Source organism: Pipistrellus hanaki (genome assembly GCF_964339955.1).
Source record: "Pipistrellus hanaki genome assembly, chromosome: 8".
Taxonomy (NCBI): Eukaryota; Metazoa; Chordata; class Mammalia; order Chiroptera; family Vespertilionidae; genus Pipistrellus; species Pipistrellus hanaki.
Window position 1 is genome coordinate 6,495,699 of NC_140510.1, and position 20,836 is coordinate 6,516,534.

General features: G+C 45.4%; 1 protein-coding gene across 1 annotated transcript in view; it reads left to right on the top strand.

Moving 5' to 3' along the window:
- Positions 1-20,836, top strand: part of CNTNAP5 (contactin associated protein family member 5) — a 777,193-nt gene that overhangs the window by 444,402 nt on the left and 311,955 nt on the right. The window contains exons 9-10 of the mRNA XM_084892213.1: positions 1,577-1,726; positions 4,456-4,627. Of these exons, the coding sequence (XP_084748339.1) occupies positions 1,577-1,726; positions 4,456-4,627 (322 nt within the window). The remainder of the gene's footprint in view (positions 1-1,576; positions 1,727-4,455; positions 4,628-20,836) is intronic.

Genomic DNA, 20,836 nt, shown 5'->3' on the forward strand with positions numbered 1-20,836 from the left:
ACCAAGTGTCAAAGCACTTTGTTGAAATCCCTTCCTTAGCACGGCAGATGGGGACCCAGGGTGCACCTGCCTTCCTGCTGTTCTCCAGCCTCTCACTACAGGCTGTGCTCTCTGTGCAGGCTCTGCGTCTCCTGGAACTCTGGCTCTGGGAGTGGCAAACTCTCGCTCATTTTCCAAAGCATTCCTAAACTGTTACTCTCTCTTTCATGAATTCCTAAGCTGCTACCCCTCTTTCATGCAGCCTTTTAGCGTCCTCACATGGAGTTGGTTAGGTCTTCCTTCTCTTCTCTTTGCCACACATTCGCTGTATCCCCAGAATTGCAAGTGCCCACTTCACTGTCTATCCCACTAGCCTCACATACTCAAAGGTCAGGGCTTTCATCCACTTTGCATATGTCTATTCTCTTCACTATGGCCTACCCAGAAGAGAAACCATGCGAGGTCAATGTCTACACCTGCCGGTGCAGGGACCTTCTTATAGTCACTGTATACCCATTGTTTTCTTATGATGTGATATAAACTCTTTGACATACACTGCCCTGTTAACAATACCCTATAACTGTAACCATTATCCCCATTTTGGAGGAGAGGAAACTGAGGCAAACTAAATGAAGACAACAATAGCAGGGTAGAATACATGAGTGTGTAGAAATGTGTGGCTCTCTGTTCTTGTATAGACAACCATGGCGATGTACCTGATTATGGGACTGTGACCTCCAGCAACCATTTGCACTAGGAAAGCCTTCACAGATGACAAACTTTTGGAGGAAATAATTCCTACCCTCATGACTAATTTCCAGCACAGTCTCCTTAGTAAGGCTGGCCAGCAATGTAGTATGCACCAAAGATATCTAGGCCAAAGACCAAGAGAGGAATGAACTTTCAATAAATACCTACTATGTCTTCATCCTGCCCAGATCTGATCGTAACCGATCCCCTTAACAGTGACACTGGAGCAGAAATAATGTCTTTACAGGCAATAGAACCAAAGCTATGGGAAGGTGGCCACTCAGCCAGTGTCCCATCAGAGGCCAGGGCAGGTGGGGACTGGCCTGTCTGATGTCTCTCCAACAGCAGACCTCCTCTGCCTGCACACCCTCGGGTCCGAGCTTTCCTCTTCTACCTTGCCTTTAAAAATACTTTATTTACATATACATTAATAGAAAAATATCAGAAAACAAAAATTGCCTGTAACCTGACAACTCAGAGATAAGACCATCAGGAACATTTTGAGAGTTTTGTTTTGTTTTGTTTTGTTTTCAGCATTTTGCTCTGTATTTATATCTCAAGGGATCAATTAATGTGTTTCATGCCCTTGGTTGGCAGTTTACATGCAAATCTATGTTTCCCCCTCTTGTTGTTAAAGCAGGCAGCTGAAGTTGTTCAGCCACTTAAGAAGAATAGAAATTCATGGTAGAAAGAGAAAGAAAAATGACCCTAGTAAGGGTTTGGTTTGAGCGAAATGATGAGTGGGGACCACTCACAACGCACAAGACCTTGGCGGGAAGGAGCGGGAGGCCCTCCCCGAGCTCTGGGCCATTCATCCCAACACCTGCTCTCCCTGTTGCTTTTGCAGGCAGCAACTTGAATGATGGCTTGTGGCATTCAGTCAGCATCAACGCCAGGAGGAGCCGCATCACTCTCTCCCTGGATAACGATGCAGCGTCCCCTGATCCGGACACCACCCGGATACAGATTTATTCTGGAAATAGCTATTACTTTGGAGGTAAATTACTCAGCTTTGAGGCTGAAAATAAAGGAAGGAGGGAGAATGTAGTGGGCAATTAATTTACTATGATGATTCTTCCTTTGTCAATTGGAGCATTCTTCCAACACACACTCACTCACACAGGGCCAACCTCCCCAAACATACATAGAGGCACAGACACCCACCTCCAAGCCCAAAATAATGGGAAACAAGCCCTCTCACAGCTGTGCAGATATAAATTATCTAGGTCAGTGATGAGGAAAAAAAAAGACTAGCAATAAGAGCTGGTGTTATGTAACTCATCCAAAGGAGATTTTTATAGCATAGCACAGCAGGCTCCCTGATCAGATTTGAAAGGGGAAACTCAGCTGTAAACTTGGGAAAGCACCAACAGTCAGCAGTGCCTGAAAGAGGAAGTATCCAGGTGAGAATGCACAGCCAGCACGCTCACCCACAAGGCCACTCCTCTGCACCTAAGGCCTCTGTCCCCACTCCCTGGAGGCCATGCCTTTGAGGAAGACCTAGGAGGCCCATGAGCAGAAGGCTCCTAGTGGAGCAGCCAGAGACCCCACCCTCTCCAACTTTGGTGAATCTTCAGAGCCTTTCCTACAGCAAAACACAGGCACACAGGTCAAAACAACAAGAACACAAGAAAGAAACAAGCACACATGTAATTAGTCACCTACTGAACTTTTATAGGTGCAGATATATTTTTCAAGGAATTTCTTTCATTAAGAAAAATAATACCTAATTCCATGCCCATGTGTTTATATTTTAGAAACAATATCTAAAGAGCAATTAACCTCAGTATCTGTGTGACCATGAGCAAGACACTATGTGCCTTGAATGTCCTCATCCAGCTGATGAGAGGCACAGCAGAATTGTCAGGACAGTTCCCTGAGGTCAAGGTTTACATGTGTAACACAGGACTTTCCATCTGGCAAGGAATGGACAAACTGGCTTCAAACTTTGTAAATATTGGGGTGGACTGAGCCTGGTCTATGGTCACCAATCATTTTTCCATTAGGAAACTGAGGAGAAATTGTGTGTAAAATCATCAAGTGCAGTCTCCAGTAGAATTTACAAATCATCTTTTTCAGACCAGTGATATGTGGTTAAGCTTTGAAATATAAGAGATACTTTGCCCAGAAGCAGTGCACACACGGGGTGCCCCCAGGAGGGAAGCAGTGGGAGCCATCATCTATTTGCCCTTTGATTTTAGGGTCTCAGGAAGGAACTCTCTCCCTCACTTTAAGACTTCTCCACTTGTACATGACATCAAAGTCCTTTAAAGGAAGAAGAGTTTCATTCTCTGCAAGTGTTTTAGCTCATTTCATTCATGTGGTGAGTTTGTGAAGTAGGTAACAGTAGCCCTTTTCACAGAAAGTAAGAGTGGTATTTGCTTAGACGGAATAATTTGTGTGAGTAGCAGAAGCAGGATTTACTCAGATCTGTGTTCTCCACAACACACAGCAAAAGGATGCCAACTCATGTAGCACAAAAGCATATAATTTTGCATCACATGTAATGCTTCTAACAGAGAGAACAGTGATCTTATTTCTTTATTTCTTTGAAAAATACTGAACAATCATTATGATGAATGAGTATCTGAATGCCTCCAAGTAAAAATGCCCCCCTGCCCCAGTGGAAGAGGAGTCCTTGGACGTGACTGTTAAGGGCACTGTGCTCAGAAGGTGAAGATGAATCTGTGACTTGAGCAGCCTTTGGAGAAATGTCCCACAAGTAGACTGTAAACTTAAGGAAGGTAAAAAATGAGTTTGAGTAATAATAGTCAACTTACATAAATTCTCTCTACAGCCTCAATTAGAAGTCGTAACATTTCTCTTCACTTTATAGAGTGTGCTTGTGGGCTGTTAACCAGCTGCCAGACTTCAGCCCAGCAGTGACTGTCTATTAGAGATGGCAGAAATAATTCCCAGTTATTTATGGGTTATTGCCATGTTTTCAAGCTTGCATTTCCATATGGTCTGAACCTATTTAGGCAATTAGTATGTAGTTTATAAGGAGCTTAAGCACTGATAAACCTATTCGCTTTCTACCTGTCTTGAATGAGGAGTAGATGTCCAGGTGGCTGCTTTGTCTTTAAAAGAACACCTTTTTAAAAAGGTACATTGTTAACCTTTCTGAGTGCTATTACAGCCCACTAACTGTGTGCATTTCAACCCTTAGTCCCTTTAGTGTCTGGATTTAGTTTGCACATCACTTTAAAATCCCAGTTATGTTTCTACATGTACCTTTATCAGGTGCATGTAGCCTGTTAATGTTGACAATTAACCAGCTAATCACTCTGTCACCATCCTTACCCAAAGCATAATTTCCTTTGAAAGTTAACCCAGAATTGAATTGTGCAGTTAGAAATGTGTTTCAGGACAGAACCCACATCCCCAGGTAGTGCTAGTGTGTTGTGTTCTTGGGATGAGTGAGGAAGCCCAGGCAGAAGACTGGCACAAAGCTGATGCAGGGAAAGATAAAGAACAAGACACACTTTATGGTGTTTATATTCCCTTCCACACATTGGTTTTAGCTGTGTACAGTGATGGAGGTTGCCCCCTTTTGAACCAATTCTGTCCCCTCTCTGAAAATGCTATGATTTACAGCTAAACTGTGTGCACTTCTGTGAATGAGAAAGCACCACAATAATTAGACCTCAAGGTCTCCCATCGATAAGTCTCCAGAGCAATGACTGATCATCTCAGTGTTCTTCATTTTTTTCCTCTGTCCCACAGGGTGCCCTGACAATCTCACCGCTTCCCAATGCTTAAATCCTATCAAGGCTTTCCAAGGCTGCATGAGGCTCATCTTTATTGATAACCAGCCCAAGGACCTCATTTCAGTTCAGCAAGGCTCCCTGGGGAATTTTAGTGACTTACACATTGATCTGTGTAGCATCAAAGACAGGTAATTATTGTCTCTTCTCCCCTGCTCTCCCACCCCCTCTTCCCATCCTCACTGTTCTAAATATGTGTTTCTTTAAGCAGAATTCTAATCCACTGACTTTAGCCACTTTAGATATAATTGAGTTGCCTAATGGAAAATATCTCTGAAAGGATTTCAGATCCAGAGAAAAATGGTTTAAATTAGCTGAGTCTCTGTTCATGTTGACTTGCAGTAAATGGGATATGCAAATTAAATCAAACTGCAAATTTGTGAAAGGATTAAAGTTTTGTGCATAAATGCCATTTGATTACTTTGAAGTTAAAAGTAATGTGGAGAGGAGGAGGAATCCCTTTTCTCCTGCACCTTCTCATTTTCCAGTGCAGTGGGTGTCCCCTTCTCACGGGTGAGCCTGGGGCACTCTGGGACCCTGGAGCAGAGGTTGGGCAGTGCCCTCTGCACACGGACAGGCCCGGGCCCAGCCTTGGTGGTCACTGCCCCTGAGTCTTTTCTTCTGGGGCCCCTCAGAGACCAAACCCCGCAGGGAGAACCCTCATATTCACTGCTGCCACACATCCTGCAGGAGCTCTGCTTCTCTCTTTCTCAGGTGATCTGGCTCCTCTTTATTGGAAGTTTCTAGATTCAAAGACACACGGCAGAAAGTTGAAAGGGGTGATTCTGAATTTTCAACAATGTTTATCCTGTTCCCCAATTTTCCTCTCTAGAGCTTGCCTCCTTCTCTCAATCCTACTAAACCTGGTTAAAATACCATCTACTAAATGGGTGAATGATGTGTGTTAGTTGCAAGCCGATGTGTTAGTGAAATAGTCTTTACTCAATTTTCATCAGGGAATAAATCAGCCATTACAATGAAGGGCAATGAATGGCCAAGAAGTCACCCTTATTTTTATGAAATATAGCAGCAGCAACTCAGTCTGGCACAGGGGGAATGAGGGCAATATGGCTTTTAGGAATTGTGCTGTGCTGGATCTTATAGGACAGGGAGACCTGGCTGAGTGGAGGCTGAGTTGACAGGAGACAGCATGTCATGGCACAGAAATAGGAAGGGCCATGCTTGCAAGTATTTCATCAATTCAATACAAATATTATAAACTCATTTTAGAATCTGTAATATTTGGATACATTTAAAGCTGATAGTAATAGTTTAATTGGCAACATTTACTTATCTTACTGGCATATAAAATAGTGGCATGTCTTACAGATAATGATATCTTTGATTTAATAAAATACAGCTCAGTGAGGATGGCAGGGCGCTGTGGTGCAGCACATGGCTAGAATGTGGTTAGAGATGGGGCCAGTATTAACATGAAGAACTTAGAGTGCCCATGGAATTTGTTGCTCCAGGCAAAAATCAGAAAGGACAGCAGCAGATCAGCCTACTGAGGACTCAGGGAAATATAAGAAAGATGGAGAGAAGGAGGGCCAACCCTGAGCTTGAGGTAGCTGCCCCGTTCCAGAGGAGCAGTGAGAAGTGGTAGGTCCCTCTCCTGAGCACAGTCAGCTACAGTCTCCTCTGCTGCTCAGAACGATCAGTGTGAGTTGGCGGGCCTTTATGAGAATGCTCCTCTGCTCGTACCACAACACACGGGTGGTCATTGAATGGCACAGACTTCCCGGCTCTTCTACTTTATCTTATTTTCTTATATATCGTTATTGATTTCACAGAGGAAGGGGAAAAGAGAGATCAATAATGAGAGAGAATCATTGATTGGTTGCCTTCTGCATGCTCTTCACTGGGGATCAAGCCCTAAACCCAGGCATGTGCTCTGACCAGGAATAAAACCGTGACCTCCTGGTTCATAGGTTGATGTTCAACTACTTAGCCTCATCGGCTGGGCTGTTTTTTTTTTTTTGTTTGTTTTGTTTTTTTTTCCATTTGACCTGCTGGACATCTGAGTAATAACATGTGTGTTTCTCTACAATGTGCTTGATCCGGGACCGGAGAATAGAAGACACTGCACATAGTGTCTGCCGCCCCTGTAGTCTTTACTGATGATGAGCTCCGTCAGCCAGCACAGCTTTTCAAAGTGTGGATCAATAGAGGAAGCATTTATCAACAGGAATCTCCAACCAGACCTTAATTTCTAATCAAGGAAGCTCTCATTTTTGCTGACAGAAAGTCATTGCCATCTACACTGCATCATTACTTTTGTGTGATTGTAGTCTGTGTAATTGTATTACACACAATTGTGTTTTGGTTAATTATATAATAATAAGGCATTGTGCTTAGTTTTGTGGCTAAATGGTATGTTTTTCTTCATTTGCCAGACAGTGTCTCTAACAGAAGTGAAAGCCCTGGTAAATGGCTTTGCTTAATTAATTATCTCTTGAACTTACATTTAATATTTGTTGGAAAGGGGCATGGTTTCTGGGTTTTGTGTTTTCTTTTTACTGTGTTAATTAACATACTCCTGGTTTAAGGGCAGGCTCAGTCTCTGTCTTCAAGGATCAGATCCCTTGAGGATGGGGTGGATGTGCTGAGAGGGGTGGGGTGGAGCAGAATTTAACTGGTTTTCTTACTTGTGTTCTTGTCTGGAAAGCTCATGGAGGGAAGCCTTTGATCTGGCCTAAGAGTCTCTTCTCGCCCAGACCAGTCTCCTCTCTGCCCCTTCCTCACAAGCTCTGCATGGAGACCCACACCTCCTCCTCGGCTTCCAGGCTGCCCTACCTACCTCCCCGCCCCTCCCTCAGAGTGCTCTCTGGGCTGTGCAGAGGAGTTCCCCTTCCATGTGGCAATCATTCATATGCAAAGGCTCCTACTGCTGGTCACCACGGGGAAACCAAGGAGCCTTCACAGAAGAGGCACATATGTTATAAAATCACAAGAGCTTTCTCCAAGGGGGGGGGTCCTTAAATCATGTTCCCTTGAGATGACGCCTAGCTCTACTGCCCAGCCTGTGCAATGCTTTGAGAGGAAGTGGAAATCACACCTAAGAAAATCCCCTGATTCATAAACCATTCTTAGGACAATCTTTTTTGTTAAAGAAGGAAAAGTTCCTTTCTAGGAACCGAGAACCTAACAATTCGTATCTTAATGATTGGCAAGTCCCATGTTCTCTGGCCTTAGGGAAGAAAGGGCTTGGCATCCTTTGGTCTGGCTGCAGCTCTGGCAACAGGAAAGTGCTTGCTTTAGGACGCTCCAGCTGCAGAGCTGCCCATACCCAGCAGTGCAAGGGCAGGATGGAGAAGAGGGCCAAGCACTCTTGGAGGAACTGCAATTGGGGCAAGAGGGGTGCACCCCAACATGCACTTGCACTGGTCTGCCTAAGCCTCCAGGATGGTGTACAGCCACCTCCCTCCTCTGCAGGTGGGATCTCCACACTCATGCTCTCCACACCCAAGACCCTGTTCTCCAGGAGCTACTCTTATCTCTTGCAACCTCTTGGACTTGGGATAGGCAAGACATGATAGTCTAAACTATCATAGAGCCAAGTTGCCCTCAATAAATGCTTTATTACTACCACAACTCTTTATCACACCCTTGGTTATTGGGCCATACAGATGGGCAGTGGGTGAACGGGTGAGGAAGTTTCATGTATACAGGGGAGTGAGATAAGATGTGCTGAGAGCTGTACAAGCCATGGGAGTTCAGTGGGGGGAGGGGGGGGAATCATTGAATGAGGTCTAAAAATTGAAATAGGAGAGAGGGCCCAAGGTGTGGAGGAACAGAGGGATGCTGACAAGTCAGCTGTCTGACATGAGAGGAAGTGGAAGTCACACCTGAGGAAATCCTTTAAGCCCAGTGTGACTGTCAACAACTTTGAGCAATAATAAGCCTGTTTAATTCCCATCCCCTACTCATCAACTTGGATGACACATATTATTTAACCATTTTTATTCTTTATTGATTAAAGTATTACATATGTCTCCTTCATTGACCTCTCCCCAGTCACTCCCATCACCCAGCACATGCCCTCACCCCCCGAATATGGTTATGCTCATATGCATGCATATATGTCCTTTTAATCCATGTTTCTTTATTTTTGCAAAGCCAAGCTTATAAAACCTTCTTTTGCGCTGAGCATGAGCCTGTGAGAATCAGGGGCTCAAAAGTGGTTCTCAACACAGTAAATGTTGCCATGTGAATTCCTAGGGTGAAAAGTTCTCTAAATCTACTTTCCAAGGGAACAGGAGAAGCCCAGGCCTCCCTCTGAAGCACTCCCATCCCCCACCATGGCCAAGAGATCCCCAATAGTTTCTGTGGTCTCTCCCCATAGATATGCCCCTCAGATGCTCTCTAATCTGTCTGCTCTGTGACTCCCTTGGGCTTTGATCCCAACTTATTCAGAGGGCTGCCTCCTGGAAGACCTTTCACCACCCATTAGGAACATTTGGTGCCCAGGTGGGCTCTGGTCATTAAAGTCTTCTAAAGCACTGGCCTCAGCCCAGAGAGAATGACAAAAGCAGGTGATGTGCCTAGGGCACACAATTTAAGGTGGTCTCTATTTCAAAATTCATGAATATGCTGACTGGACCTGGACTTGAATGCCTCCTTAAATTTTGTAGGTCAATTCCAACATAGGTCATCAGAATCCTCAGAAAGGTTTCTTAAAATCCCAGTTGTTTGGTACCACCCCTAGCATTACTATAGGGGCCAATAAAATCTACATTTATATCAACTTTCAGGGTGCTGCTGGTGCTGCTGTACTGGTCTTGGGACTAGACTTTGAGGGCCACTGTCCTAAAGCTTTTCTCATCCTGGAGGCCAGGGGTTACATCGATTCTGTACAAAAGGGGTGCAGGGGCAAAGGAGGGGTGGCCGTAGCTCCAGCTGAGCCCCCAGCAGCTCTTCTCCTCATCAGGGTCTCACAAGTTCTGAGAAGTTCCGGCAGCTCTGTCTCCATGCCTCTCTCCAAACAGGTGCAGAGTTCAGTCCAAAGGATGCTGGGAGTCAGCTGAATCCCCTCTCCTCCAGTCATCCCTGGTCTTTGTCACTTAAGACACCACCCTCCCTCCATTTCCCACTACAAAGAACACTTTAATGACTATAAATAAGCAAAAATCCTCAGAGGGTATTTTGGTTGGAAGGGAACTTGGTCTTGGAATAGCTGCAGCTGCCAACAAACGTGACTTGTCTTTTGCTATTTTGAGGACAGGTGACTCGCTGGGCCCATTGAAAGTCACAGCATGATATTTCCTTCCAAACCATCCCCATGCCCTGTGTGCAAGGGTGGTCACGTTATGAAGCAGGTGACCACCGACCACCAAACATCACTCCCTACCTCAGAGAGATGAATAGAGGCTGGTTCTAACCAGTTCTCTGCACCAGCAAAGGGCTGCTGTGACCACCTGCCTCGTTTCTCCGGTCCTTTCCTTAGAGGAATGGCACTGGGGAAGGCCCTGGAGCTCAGTGAGCGCTGGCTCAATCTGGAAGGAAATGGCTTCTCTCAGGGTGGCCAGGGTGGCAGCGCCAGGTGGGAGGGGTGATGCTGCTGCATTCTGGGTGGTCCCTGTTGCTGCCATCCTTTCTAAAATTAAACAACATGCTTGTCCCAACTGAGTGAATGGCATGTGGGTGACTGCGTTAAATGTCTTGCAGCCAACGGAATTATGATCTGTAGCTTTTCACTCCATAATCACTTCCCTTTCCCTCAGCACTCATTCTGTTAACGAAAGCATCTGCTAATCTCTCTGGCCAAGATTCTGACCTTCTTGGTTCGGATGCAGGTGTTAAAAACACTGAGGGAAACAAGAATTCTGTTGGACGACCTCCCATAAGCAGACTCTTGCTAAAAACCCACCCAGTGCGTGGGAGTGCGTTAAAAACAGTCTTTTATATAAAGAGATTACATTTCTGGGTGATGCAAATGTTTTAGTTCTTCTCTAAAATTGAAAACCATCACAGTGGGTGCCAGGAAAGCATTGTAAGGGCAATGCCCACACAATCTGAGCACCTATATCTAGAGTGAGAAATGCAATTTGGTGTTCTCTGAACTCATGGGATGGGGCCAGAATCAAAACTTCTGCTGTTTTTGTTTATTATTTTTAGTCTACTTTATGCAGAAAAGGAAAGGTTATATTTTACATAACAGTTACTGAGCAAACATTCTCTCAATAGTACTTCATTTAATTATTCCCACTGTCCTGCAGGTCTTCAAAACGGCCGGCTCTCAGAGCCCAGCCCTCAGCCCAGCACCACCTGTCAGCTGGTTAGAAATGCATGTCCTCAGGCCAGGCTCTGCTGGGCTGAAACCTGGAGACAGGGCCGATCTGAGTTTATCAAGGTCCCAGGTGGATCTGAGGCACATTCAGACTTGAGAGCCATGGGTTTGCTCCATTGTTATTATTTTACAGATACTAGTGAAACCAGTGATGGTCTCAGAAGTTCAGTAAGCTCTGAAGGTAGCATGTTTAGTGTTTGGTGGGGTCAGGATTCATACAAAATTTGCTGATTCTGCTATCCAGATAACTGTGGATAGCTATTGACTGAAGGCCAGAGAGAGAGGAGAGATGACTTGGCAAGCCAGAGTGCTTCAAGGGAATGTCACCCAGGAAGTGAGATTTAAGAGGAGCTGGAAGTGTGGGCTGGGTTTTGGGAGGTCAAGCAGAGGTTCCGGTGGGTAGAGCATGGGGCTCGGGCTGAGAAAGGGTGGTGCTGGCACCTGCATGGCTGGGCGGGAAAGCTTACCTTGCCAGCAGAGGTTGAAAGAGAATTTAAAGGTGAGGCCATGGTGGAGTTGGAAGCACACAGCAATTTTTAAATGTGATGAACACACCATATCAATATCCAGGCCTTATCTACTGCTTACTGTGTCCCAGGCATCCCGTGTGTGATGCATGTGTGTGCATGTGTGTGTGTGTGTGTGTGTGTGTGTGTGTGTGTGATGTACTCACTACTGTGTGGAAACTATGTGAAGCAAGGAATGTTATTAACTCCATGTTACAGAATGAGATGAATCAAGCACAGAGGCACTCAGAACCTGCCCAAGGACGCACAGCAAGTATATAGCTTGGCCACCAGTCCCAGGGTTTGGTTGCAGAGATCGCACCAACTTTGCACGGTGCTACTTCTGACTTGCAGCTGGGAGACACCCCATAGGTTCGGCGGGACCATAAACAGGAAATGGTGTGTTTTCTTCTTGGGTTCCGGTCAGGAAACAGGAGTGTTAACAGGAGAGCAGGGCGGCGGGCCGCAGTGTGTGGGCCCCCCAGATGCAGCCTATGGTCCCACCTGTGGCTGATGACTCAGAGGTGGCTTATGGCTCCACCACCCTGTCTGTTTCTTTGGGCTGAGTGGTCTGGGGACCAGCTGGGAAGGGCTACCAGGAGGTTCTGAGCTGGTGTCTTAGGGCCTTCCATCTGGAACTGCTCAGAAAATAACCCTGATTAGTTTGTCTGCTTCTTACACGAGGGCTGCTGCTCACCACCTGCCCCACCTCTCCAAATGTCAGCAGGTGAGGAGACCCACTACAGCACAGGTTCAGTAACTGACCTCAAAACAGCTTCCCACTCAGGATTTTGAGGGAGTAAAGTCACTGCTGTTTACATTTTAGCGCAACTTTGGACAAAGCCAGTCACTCCAGGGCTTCATAACTCAGCCCCTTGTAGTCAAACCGGGAAGGTATTCACTGCAGAGGCATTGACCAAGGCAAGGTGCCAGTTGCCATCCTCACTGGGCAGCAGTGTCCCCCCAAGGCAGCAGAGTCCCCCTGGGGTGGCAGTGTCCCCTCCTCCCAGCAATGGTTCCCGCTGCAGTGGTAAGTCCCCCCCCCCCCCTCGGGGGGGGCGGGGTGCGGTGAGGACTGGCTGAGAGCAGGAGAGTGAGACTTCTGAAATTTAGGAGCAGGAGGGACAGAAATGGGGCTCCACAAGCCTGGGCCTGCCAGATGGAGAAAACCAAACACAGGCAGACAAGGTGATGCTTTGCCTACACGCATCACCTATTTTATTTTCTGGATAATTCTCCCTCCTGGTTTAGCTTCATCTCAGAAAGACTGCTTCACTTCTCCCTAAACCAGGCTGAACTGGGGCCAGGCCAGGAGTGTCTCCATGCCTGGAAAAGGCCACAGGGGAGTCTCTCTGAGCTACGGTAGGGGCTCTGTGAGGCCACAGTAATGTATCCAACTTACAGTCCATGGCCTCCTGCACCCAGAGCACCACTAACTCTGATATGATGAATATTATCCTCACCTAACTATGCTTTCTCCATACTGAAACACATTATTTCCTTAATATATGCTGTACAAGCAACTCACTTCAGATTGAAAGACACACACAGACTGAAAGCAAATAAATGGAAAAGATAGTTCATAAAAGTGGAAATAAAAAAAGTAAATGAAAACTTAAAAAGCAGTAAATGTATCAGACAAAATAGACTTGAAAACAAGGGCTATCCCAAGAGACAAAGAAGAACCCAGCAATTTGACTTCTGAGTATTTATCGGAAGAAACCAAACACTAACTAAGAAAGATACATGCATCCCTGTCCTTCCTGGAGGGTTATTGACAATAGCCAAGATCTGGGGTAACACACTGCCATCGATAGATGGGTGGGGAAGAGCATTCTTTTCACTGTAATAATTGGCGAGGGGCCATCCCTGCTCTAGAAATGAAAATAATCCCAGAAGTGGCCCTGAAATAACTCCAGGCTCACAGGTCAAATGACACTGAGAGTCACAGAAGTTCTGACCTGAGGCTTGCATGCCTCCACGTCAGCATGTGGTGCATGCAGGCGGTGAGATGCTCACACAGCACGCGTGACAAGACACACTGAGGCCAAGGCCCGTCTGCCCCTCTGGCTGCCTGACAACCTGTGCTCTGCTCATCCACACCTGCCTTCTGCCTTCAGCCGCTATGGTCCGTGTGCAGCCAGTTCCTTGTCCAGGGCCCCTGGAGAGAGCGAGACAGAGTTATTGGTGATGTGTGCCCTGATCTTCCTCCTGTTCTTGGAGTGGAGGTTTCACTATCGTGTGCCGTTCATCCACTTATTCACTGTCCGTTTACCCATTCCCTTGTCTGCCTCCTGTATTGGGACACACTGCTGTGCCAGGGGCTGTGTGGGAGCTGAGAGTGTTGTTGAGTGGCCCCAACACAGTAGACTGTCTCTGACTTCAGAAAGCTCCATGGAGGGACACAGATTTTGACCAAATAATGATGAAAACAAATGAGGAAATACGCCAGTGCACAACCTCTGGCTTTGGATCTGGCTCACCTGCCCCTGAGCTTCTTGAAGACAGAGGATAGATCTGTAGCAGATGCTCACAAATGCACATAGACAGATGATGGGTTAATATAGACAAAGATGAGGATAATAAAGGTGGCAGGGAAGGAAGAGGCAAGATCATGGGAGACCTACAAAGGTGAACTGGGGGATTTGGACCCCGTTGTGAATGCCTCGGGCCCCATCATGTGCTGGAGGGCATGTGAAATGCAATAAAATGTACATTTTAGGAAGTGGGAGAGAAGTATGAGGCCATAAGCAGTGCACTGGGAGACCGCCTGCGAGGCAGGCTGGTTACACGGAGCTGGAGCAGTGTGGAGGGAAGGGCGATGTGTCCTCGGAGTCTGCAGTGCCGGGCTGCTATGGTCCCTGCCACCTCGACCAGCACACTCCTCACCAGTGACCCAGAGCACAACCTCCTGCCTGTGTGCTCCACTGAAGTCACTATGGTGAGGGTTCAGGGCTAAAAAGAAAAATTCTGGTTTCTTTAGTGGTAAGAGGCTTTAGCTAAAAGCAAATGTCTTATGTTTTCCCAAAATACTGTGCTGGGATTTCTTCTTCCTTTAGTAAGATCCCCTTACTGAGCCCCTCCCCACTGCCCTGACTTCAGTGGGTTAGGGTTTACTCCTAACAGTATATAGGCTACACCTACACTTAGCGAAACCAGAGAAGAAAAAGACCCTGTCTGCCCATCCAAAGCAAAACCCTGTGTCAGGGCGGGAATGGCATTTCAGCTAGCAGTTTGGTAAATCAGAGAATCAGAAGTGAGGAGGACTGTGGGTGTTAAAGGTCATTCCAATCACTACACTTGCTCACATTAAGCAGTTGCGTCCTGAGCTTCTATGAGAAGACACATATGTTGGGAAATGAGAACATGTTGCTGGTAGGCACTTGAGCAAAGTGGGAAGAGAACGTTACAAATTAATGTTGTTTCCGGTGAGAGAAAGCTAAGTGAATCTTCAACCTTTGAGATGTCTGGGAGTATAGGAAAGCCCAGCTGTGGCCCAGAGAAGGGCACAGCCTCACAGCCCTGAAAGCCCTGGATTCCAGCAAACCCACATTCCCCATAGTCCACAGGGGCCCATTCCAAGAGGCTCCGAGGATCGAGGATGAGCTTCCAACTGCATTCAAATCCACTATTCTCCACATCATAGTGAGCCCATAACACAACTTTCTCAATAGAAGTATTCTAAATGTAAAAGCACTTTTTAGACAGGGAAGTAAAATGTTCTCTCAGTGACAATTGGCCTCATACTTCTCTCCCACTTCCTAAATGTACATTTTATTGCATTTCACATGCCCTCCAGCACATGATGGGGCCCGAGGCATTCACAATGGGGTCCAAATCCCCCAGCTCACCTTTGTAGGTCTCCCATGATCTTGCCTCCTCCTTCCCTGCCGCCTTTATTATCCTCATCTTTGTCTATATTAACCCATCATCTGTCTATGTGCATTTGTGAGCATCTGCTACAGATCTATCCTCTGTCTTCAAGAAGCTCAGGGGCAGGTGAGCCAGATCCAAAGCCAGAGGTTGTGTACAAAGAAGCTCATGGCACCACCAGGCTACACCCAGGCTGCATTTGGCAGGCAAACAGAAATGGGCCTAAGGGTGGAAAGTAACTTCCCCAGTGGACCAGGCCTGCCTCTTAGCAGCCATCTCATTGCACCTGCAGGCACCGCTGCTCTTGCACTGCCTTCCCTTCTCAGTTCTTGGTTGCTCAAACTGTGCCCATCTTTCAGAGGCTGGTTCAAATTGTGCCTTGTCTGCTACTCTGCAGAGTCTGGTGTTCAGGATTATCTTCCTTACCTAAGGTCTCTGGCACTTTCCTTCTCTAGCTCATTTTGCTCCAGTCAGGACTGTTCCCTGCTTTGGGTCTGTGTTTTGCATTCTGAGAGAAAGTCCTTGATGCATTCATTTGAGAGTAGGCATTTTGCTATTACAATATATGCTGAATAATTTGACCCTTCACAGCATTTGCTCTCAGTAGCTGGGGATAAGCCACAAGAGAAGCTTATGAAAGTCAACACACTTATTGGAGTTAGATACAGGATTGCCTTGAGATGTGGAATCAACTTGATAGTCTTTAACAGTTTTATACATCCCAAACTGTTGACTGTTGTCCAAGATTTGGGAATTAAAGCCCTTCATCTCTTTCTCATCTTAAAAACTTCCTGTGTAGTTCACACCGCATAGCTTTCTATTTGAATGGCAGTTGTGCCCAAGACAAGCAGCTGGCGCCAGCTGTCATCGCTCACAAGGTGCTAAGTGATCCTTCTGCAAGAACTAGCGGGCGAGAGTATTTTCATTTAGCGAGGCCATCACAAACTTAGACAAGCAAACCACAGCAATGAATTTGAGCAATGCAATCTATAAATATTGCAGTGGAAGGAAGCATGCCAACACATTATTCTTATTATAATCTTGTGCTTTAAGGAATAAATGGGGTAGCTCTGCAAGAGAACTGGAGTCTGGGGAGAAGGCAGCTCTAGAGAGCATTCAGAATGTCCTTGGTCACTGACAGAGGATGTCCTAGCCTCCTGGTGACAACGCAGGGTGTGCCCCCTGTGGATTCAGTGAGCTCCAAGCAGCTTCTGGAGAGTAAGTTGGGAAACTTGCAAAATTGTTATTATTTACCTGTTAGAAGTGGACCAAAAAAACGTTGTGAAGGCAATGTGTCTACACTTTATCAGAAAATGAAGTTAATGCACTTCATGTGGCTATGTCACATTCTCTGGTCTTTTACCATAGAAACCACCTTCAACATTTTCTAAACACCATCTAAATTCTCTTTATTAAACACATACACACATACACACACACACACACACACACACACACACACACACACACAAAACAACCAACCAAACAAACAAACAAACAAAAAACTTAGCCCTTTTGGCTTAGTGAACAGAGCATAGGCCCAGAAGAGTTCCAAGTTGGATTCAGGTCAAGGACAAGCACCTTGGTTGCTAGCTCAATCCTCAGCCCTGGTTGAAGCATGTGCAGAAGACAACTAATTCATGTGTCTCTCTCACATCCATGTTTCTCTCTCTGAGTCTCCCCTTCCCTTCCACTCTCTCTAAAAATAAATGGAAAAATATCTTCTGGTGAGGATTAACAACAACAACAAAGGATATGGAAGATGTTTTGTTGTGTGTGTTTTCTGTGAATTTCCCCCTGTTATTGTTTCTGCACTGCACTCTACTCAGAGCCGCCTACCTTTAGCAGAATTCAGCCAGCAGCCAGGGCCATGCTGGGCTTTCCCTCTACTAACTCAGATCTATGGGGAGCAATACTCAACTGTTAGAATGACCTGCTTCAATTTCACAAACAAGGGGACTGAGGTGTGTGGGTGTTAAATGAGTTTCCGATATTGCATAGTTAATAAGTACTTTTATGAGAAGTTAACGGGGCCCCAAACAACATAGAAGTAAAAGAAATAATGTTGCTCTTTGAAAGTTAAACTCAATATCAAAAAGCCTCAATGGATTATCTTGAAGACATGCACAGAGTCCAGGCCAGGCAGGACTGTGTCTGGACTGAAGCCAGTCTTTCTGAAGAATGGGATGTCCAAAACAAACCCCGAAAAATGTAGGTGGGTAAGGAAAATCATAAATAATGAAATTAAATAGTTAAAGGTAAGTGTAGCTTAAGAACTTAATTAAGACCTCTTTAACTGCAGACACTTAAAAAGGAGTCCGCTTCTGCAGCACATCACGTGGGGAGAGATGGAAATGGCATTGCATGCACACCCTACATTCTTGTTCCCGAGTCTGAGGGGAGGGCCACTATGGCCCCATAATTCTCTCTAGATGTGGATGAAGCCTATGGCACTGTAATAAGTTTGCTTCAGTGAATCAAACACCGATTGGACGAGGCCAGCATATACAATAGATCACTGTGTGATGGTGGAAATGACCATCTTTTGCTGTCCAAGTCCAGTCACCAGCAGCTATGGAGAAGCTGAAATGTGAATATGATGACTAAGAGGTGAAATTTAAATTTAATTTAATTTTAATACATTTAGATTTGGATAGCCATGTGTGGCTGGTGGACTACCTTACCAGTTAATTCAGGATTAGACACCCTCAGGATGGGACTCCTAAAGCTGACAGTCTGCCCCCTCACCTTGAGCCCTATACTGTAGTTGGGGTGATTCTGATAATGAGGTTTGGGTCTCAAAACAGCGGCCTGCTGGATGCATATGTTGCCACCACCACCAGCCAGTAGTCCTTCCCCAACACATTCACATCAGAAGAGAAAGGCTTGTCATTATTATTATTAATTTTTTTTGTTTTAATTTCTCTCAACATCCTGGAAGACAAGTGCTTTAACTATTATTAGTTCAAAATGCTAGAAACATATTATTACCTAATAAGATAACTTTATTATTTCCAAGTATTATTTTGAAAATGACCTTCTAGATACAAACATATTTTGAGTAAATGTGTATTTATTATCTAATTATAGACTATCTATTAGGTATTGGCTTCTAAATTTCTTAAGAGAATAATCTCTTTTTTAAAAATTCCAAATATCATAGTGAATGCTAGAGTTATTGACAGATTTCTAAAAAACTGCCTGGCCAATCCAACACGCCTGGAGTAAGCAGTACCCTGTTGGGCCAATAAAGTCTGTGTGAGTTCAGTCATTGGGGTAAGTTTGCAGCAGTCAATCTGCCATGAAGCAGAGGCATTAAATCTAGAACTCCTGGACCATCCTGCTCTGGTTGCAAGTTTAACTGGCAAACTTCTAACATTCTGCAACCACATGACCTTAACTTAAAGAAAGAAGATGTGTGTCAATCAGGTGGAAATGTTGGCCTCTGGTGAATCATAGCTTTCAATGTAAGACTTGGGATTTTAGTCTACACCAGGCCTGTGAGGTTTGCCTGTGTGTGTCACAATCCTGGTGTTCCTGGGAGTCTGTCCAGATAGGATTTTAGTGCTGGCCATCCTGAGAGCCTGACCTTTGGATGTGATGTTTTTCAAGGTAAAGGCCACCTAAGGGGTCTCTGTAACAGCCAGTTGACTTCAGAATCATTGTAGAGACACAAATGGCCTCAGATAAAGACACACGCCGGACTGACTGCAGATGTTAACCTGGAATAATTTCAATGAAACCCACTGAGTTACAAGTAATCTTGAGATTTGACCCCAGCCCTGGCTGTTTGGTTCCATTGGTTGGAGTGTCGTCCCGTACATCAAAAGTTGAAAGGTGGCAGGTTTGATTCCCAGTTACAGCACATACTCACGTAGCCAGCTTAATCCCCAGTTTGGGCATGAGAGCTAGGCAACAGATCAATATTTTTCCCTCTGTTCCTTCCTCCCTCTAAAATCAATTTAAAAAAGAGAGATTTGACCTCAACCTTATTAGATAGTAGTTTCTGATTTTAGAGGGCAGGGAAATGACTTGGAAAGGTCTTTCAGAATGTACATTTCTGGACCCTGGAGTCTGATTAAGTGGGTCTGAGATGGAGATTTGGAATCTGCATTTTATCAAATACCAGCAAATCTATGCATCACGTTTTCACAAATATTGTGTCAGCAGATTTAAACAAAAAGCTTTGCAATTGAGCTCACTGTAATATTGCCTGATACAAGTTTCTCTACATAGTGGGGGGCTAGACTCCTGATGCTGCCTAATGTTAGTGTGAAATGATTCCTTGTTCATGTAAGTTTGAAAAATTGCTGGAGAAAGTAGTGTTAAATGGGATTGTGTGTGTGTGTGTGTGTGTGTGTGTGTGTGGGTGTGCGGGTCCGCACACGGGTCTATCCATGGCCTGGCAAGAGGGAACAAAGTGGCTTCAAGAGCCAGCATGGAAGAGAACCAGAGGCATAAGTCAGCCTTTCCTCTTTCTCAACAAAACAAACATGTTCCCAGCAAAAGCATGCTTGTGTATACTTCCAATGCCAAGGACACCTCACTTTGAATGTGTATACCTGGATTTACAGCTGTCTTTTAAGATTCTGTGATCTTAAATGAGCTGCTTAATTTGTGATCCTCACTTTCCTGGAGATAGTGATTGCTATCTTAAAGGGTCGGTTTTAGGGATTAGTTGAAATAATTGTTGCGATGGCCCAGCATTAAGTCTAGCACATTGAGTGTAGATGTAGCCTGTAACAAATGGCGGAGAGGCTAACATTACCCCACATATGTAAATATGTTAAGGGTCTCACCGTGAAGCTGGTGATGCTGCCCTTAGATAGTATTCCAGCGACGACGGAAACTCAGACAGGAGAGTGACGAGGTGTCTGCCACAGATGTGGGAAAGAGAGAGAAAAGTGAGATGAGTGGAATGTTTTTCTCAATCATGCAGGGGAGATTGAAGTAAACCAATGAGAGGTGCACTCAGGCCCCTAAGACTGAGCATCAGCATGCAATTCCAGTCCAGCGGAATATAATGCAGGGATGATTTGTTAAGGGCTGAGCTTTGTGGATTAGTTGTGAGAAGAAACAGACTAGTGTGGACTTGGACCAAACATTCATGTCTGGGCTATAACTCAGGCTGACCTGCACAGCAGGAGGTTGTCATTGGGGGGTGAGTGACACTGAGGGCAGAGGTGCAGGTTATATGCCAGTGGGACCATGGGCAGCCCTGTAGAAGCCTCCAATTGTTTTGTCTCTGAGATCTCACTTGCTATCATCATCTGTGTTGCTCTCTCTCTCTCCATTCCTTCTCCTCCTGGTTCTGTGAGCCTTCTGCACTCTTTTTTAAAATTATTTTTATCCTACTTTTGGATATATTTTTATTGATGAGAGAGAGAGAGAGAGAGAGAGAGAGAGAGAGAGAGAGAGAGAGAGAGAGAGAGAGAGAGAGAGAAAAGAAGAAAGGAAGAAAGGAACAAAGAAAGAAACATTGATCCATTGCCATCTGTCGGTGCCCCAAACTGGCTGGAACCCACAACCTTTTTGGTGTGTGGGCCGATGCTCCAACAAACTTAGCCACCCAGCAAGGGCAAAACCTTTCATTTTATGTGACCCTGACTGTGCCAGGAGGATTGACCCATCAGGACGGGCCACGCCTCTTCCAGGAGCTCCAGCACTGAGAT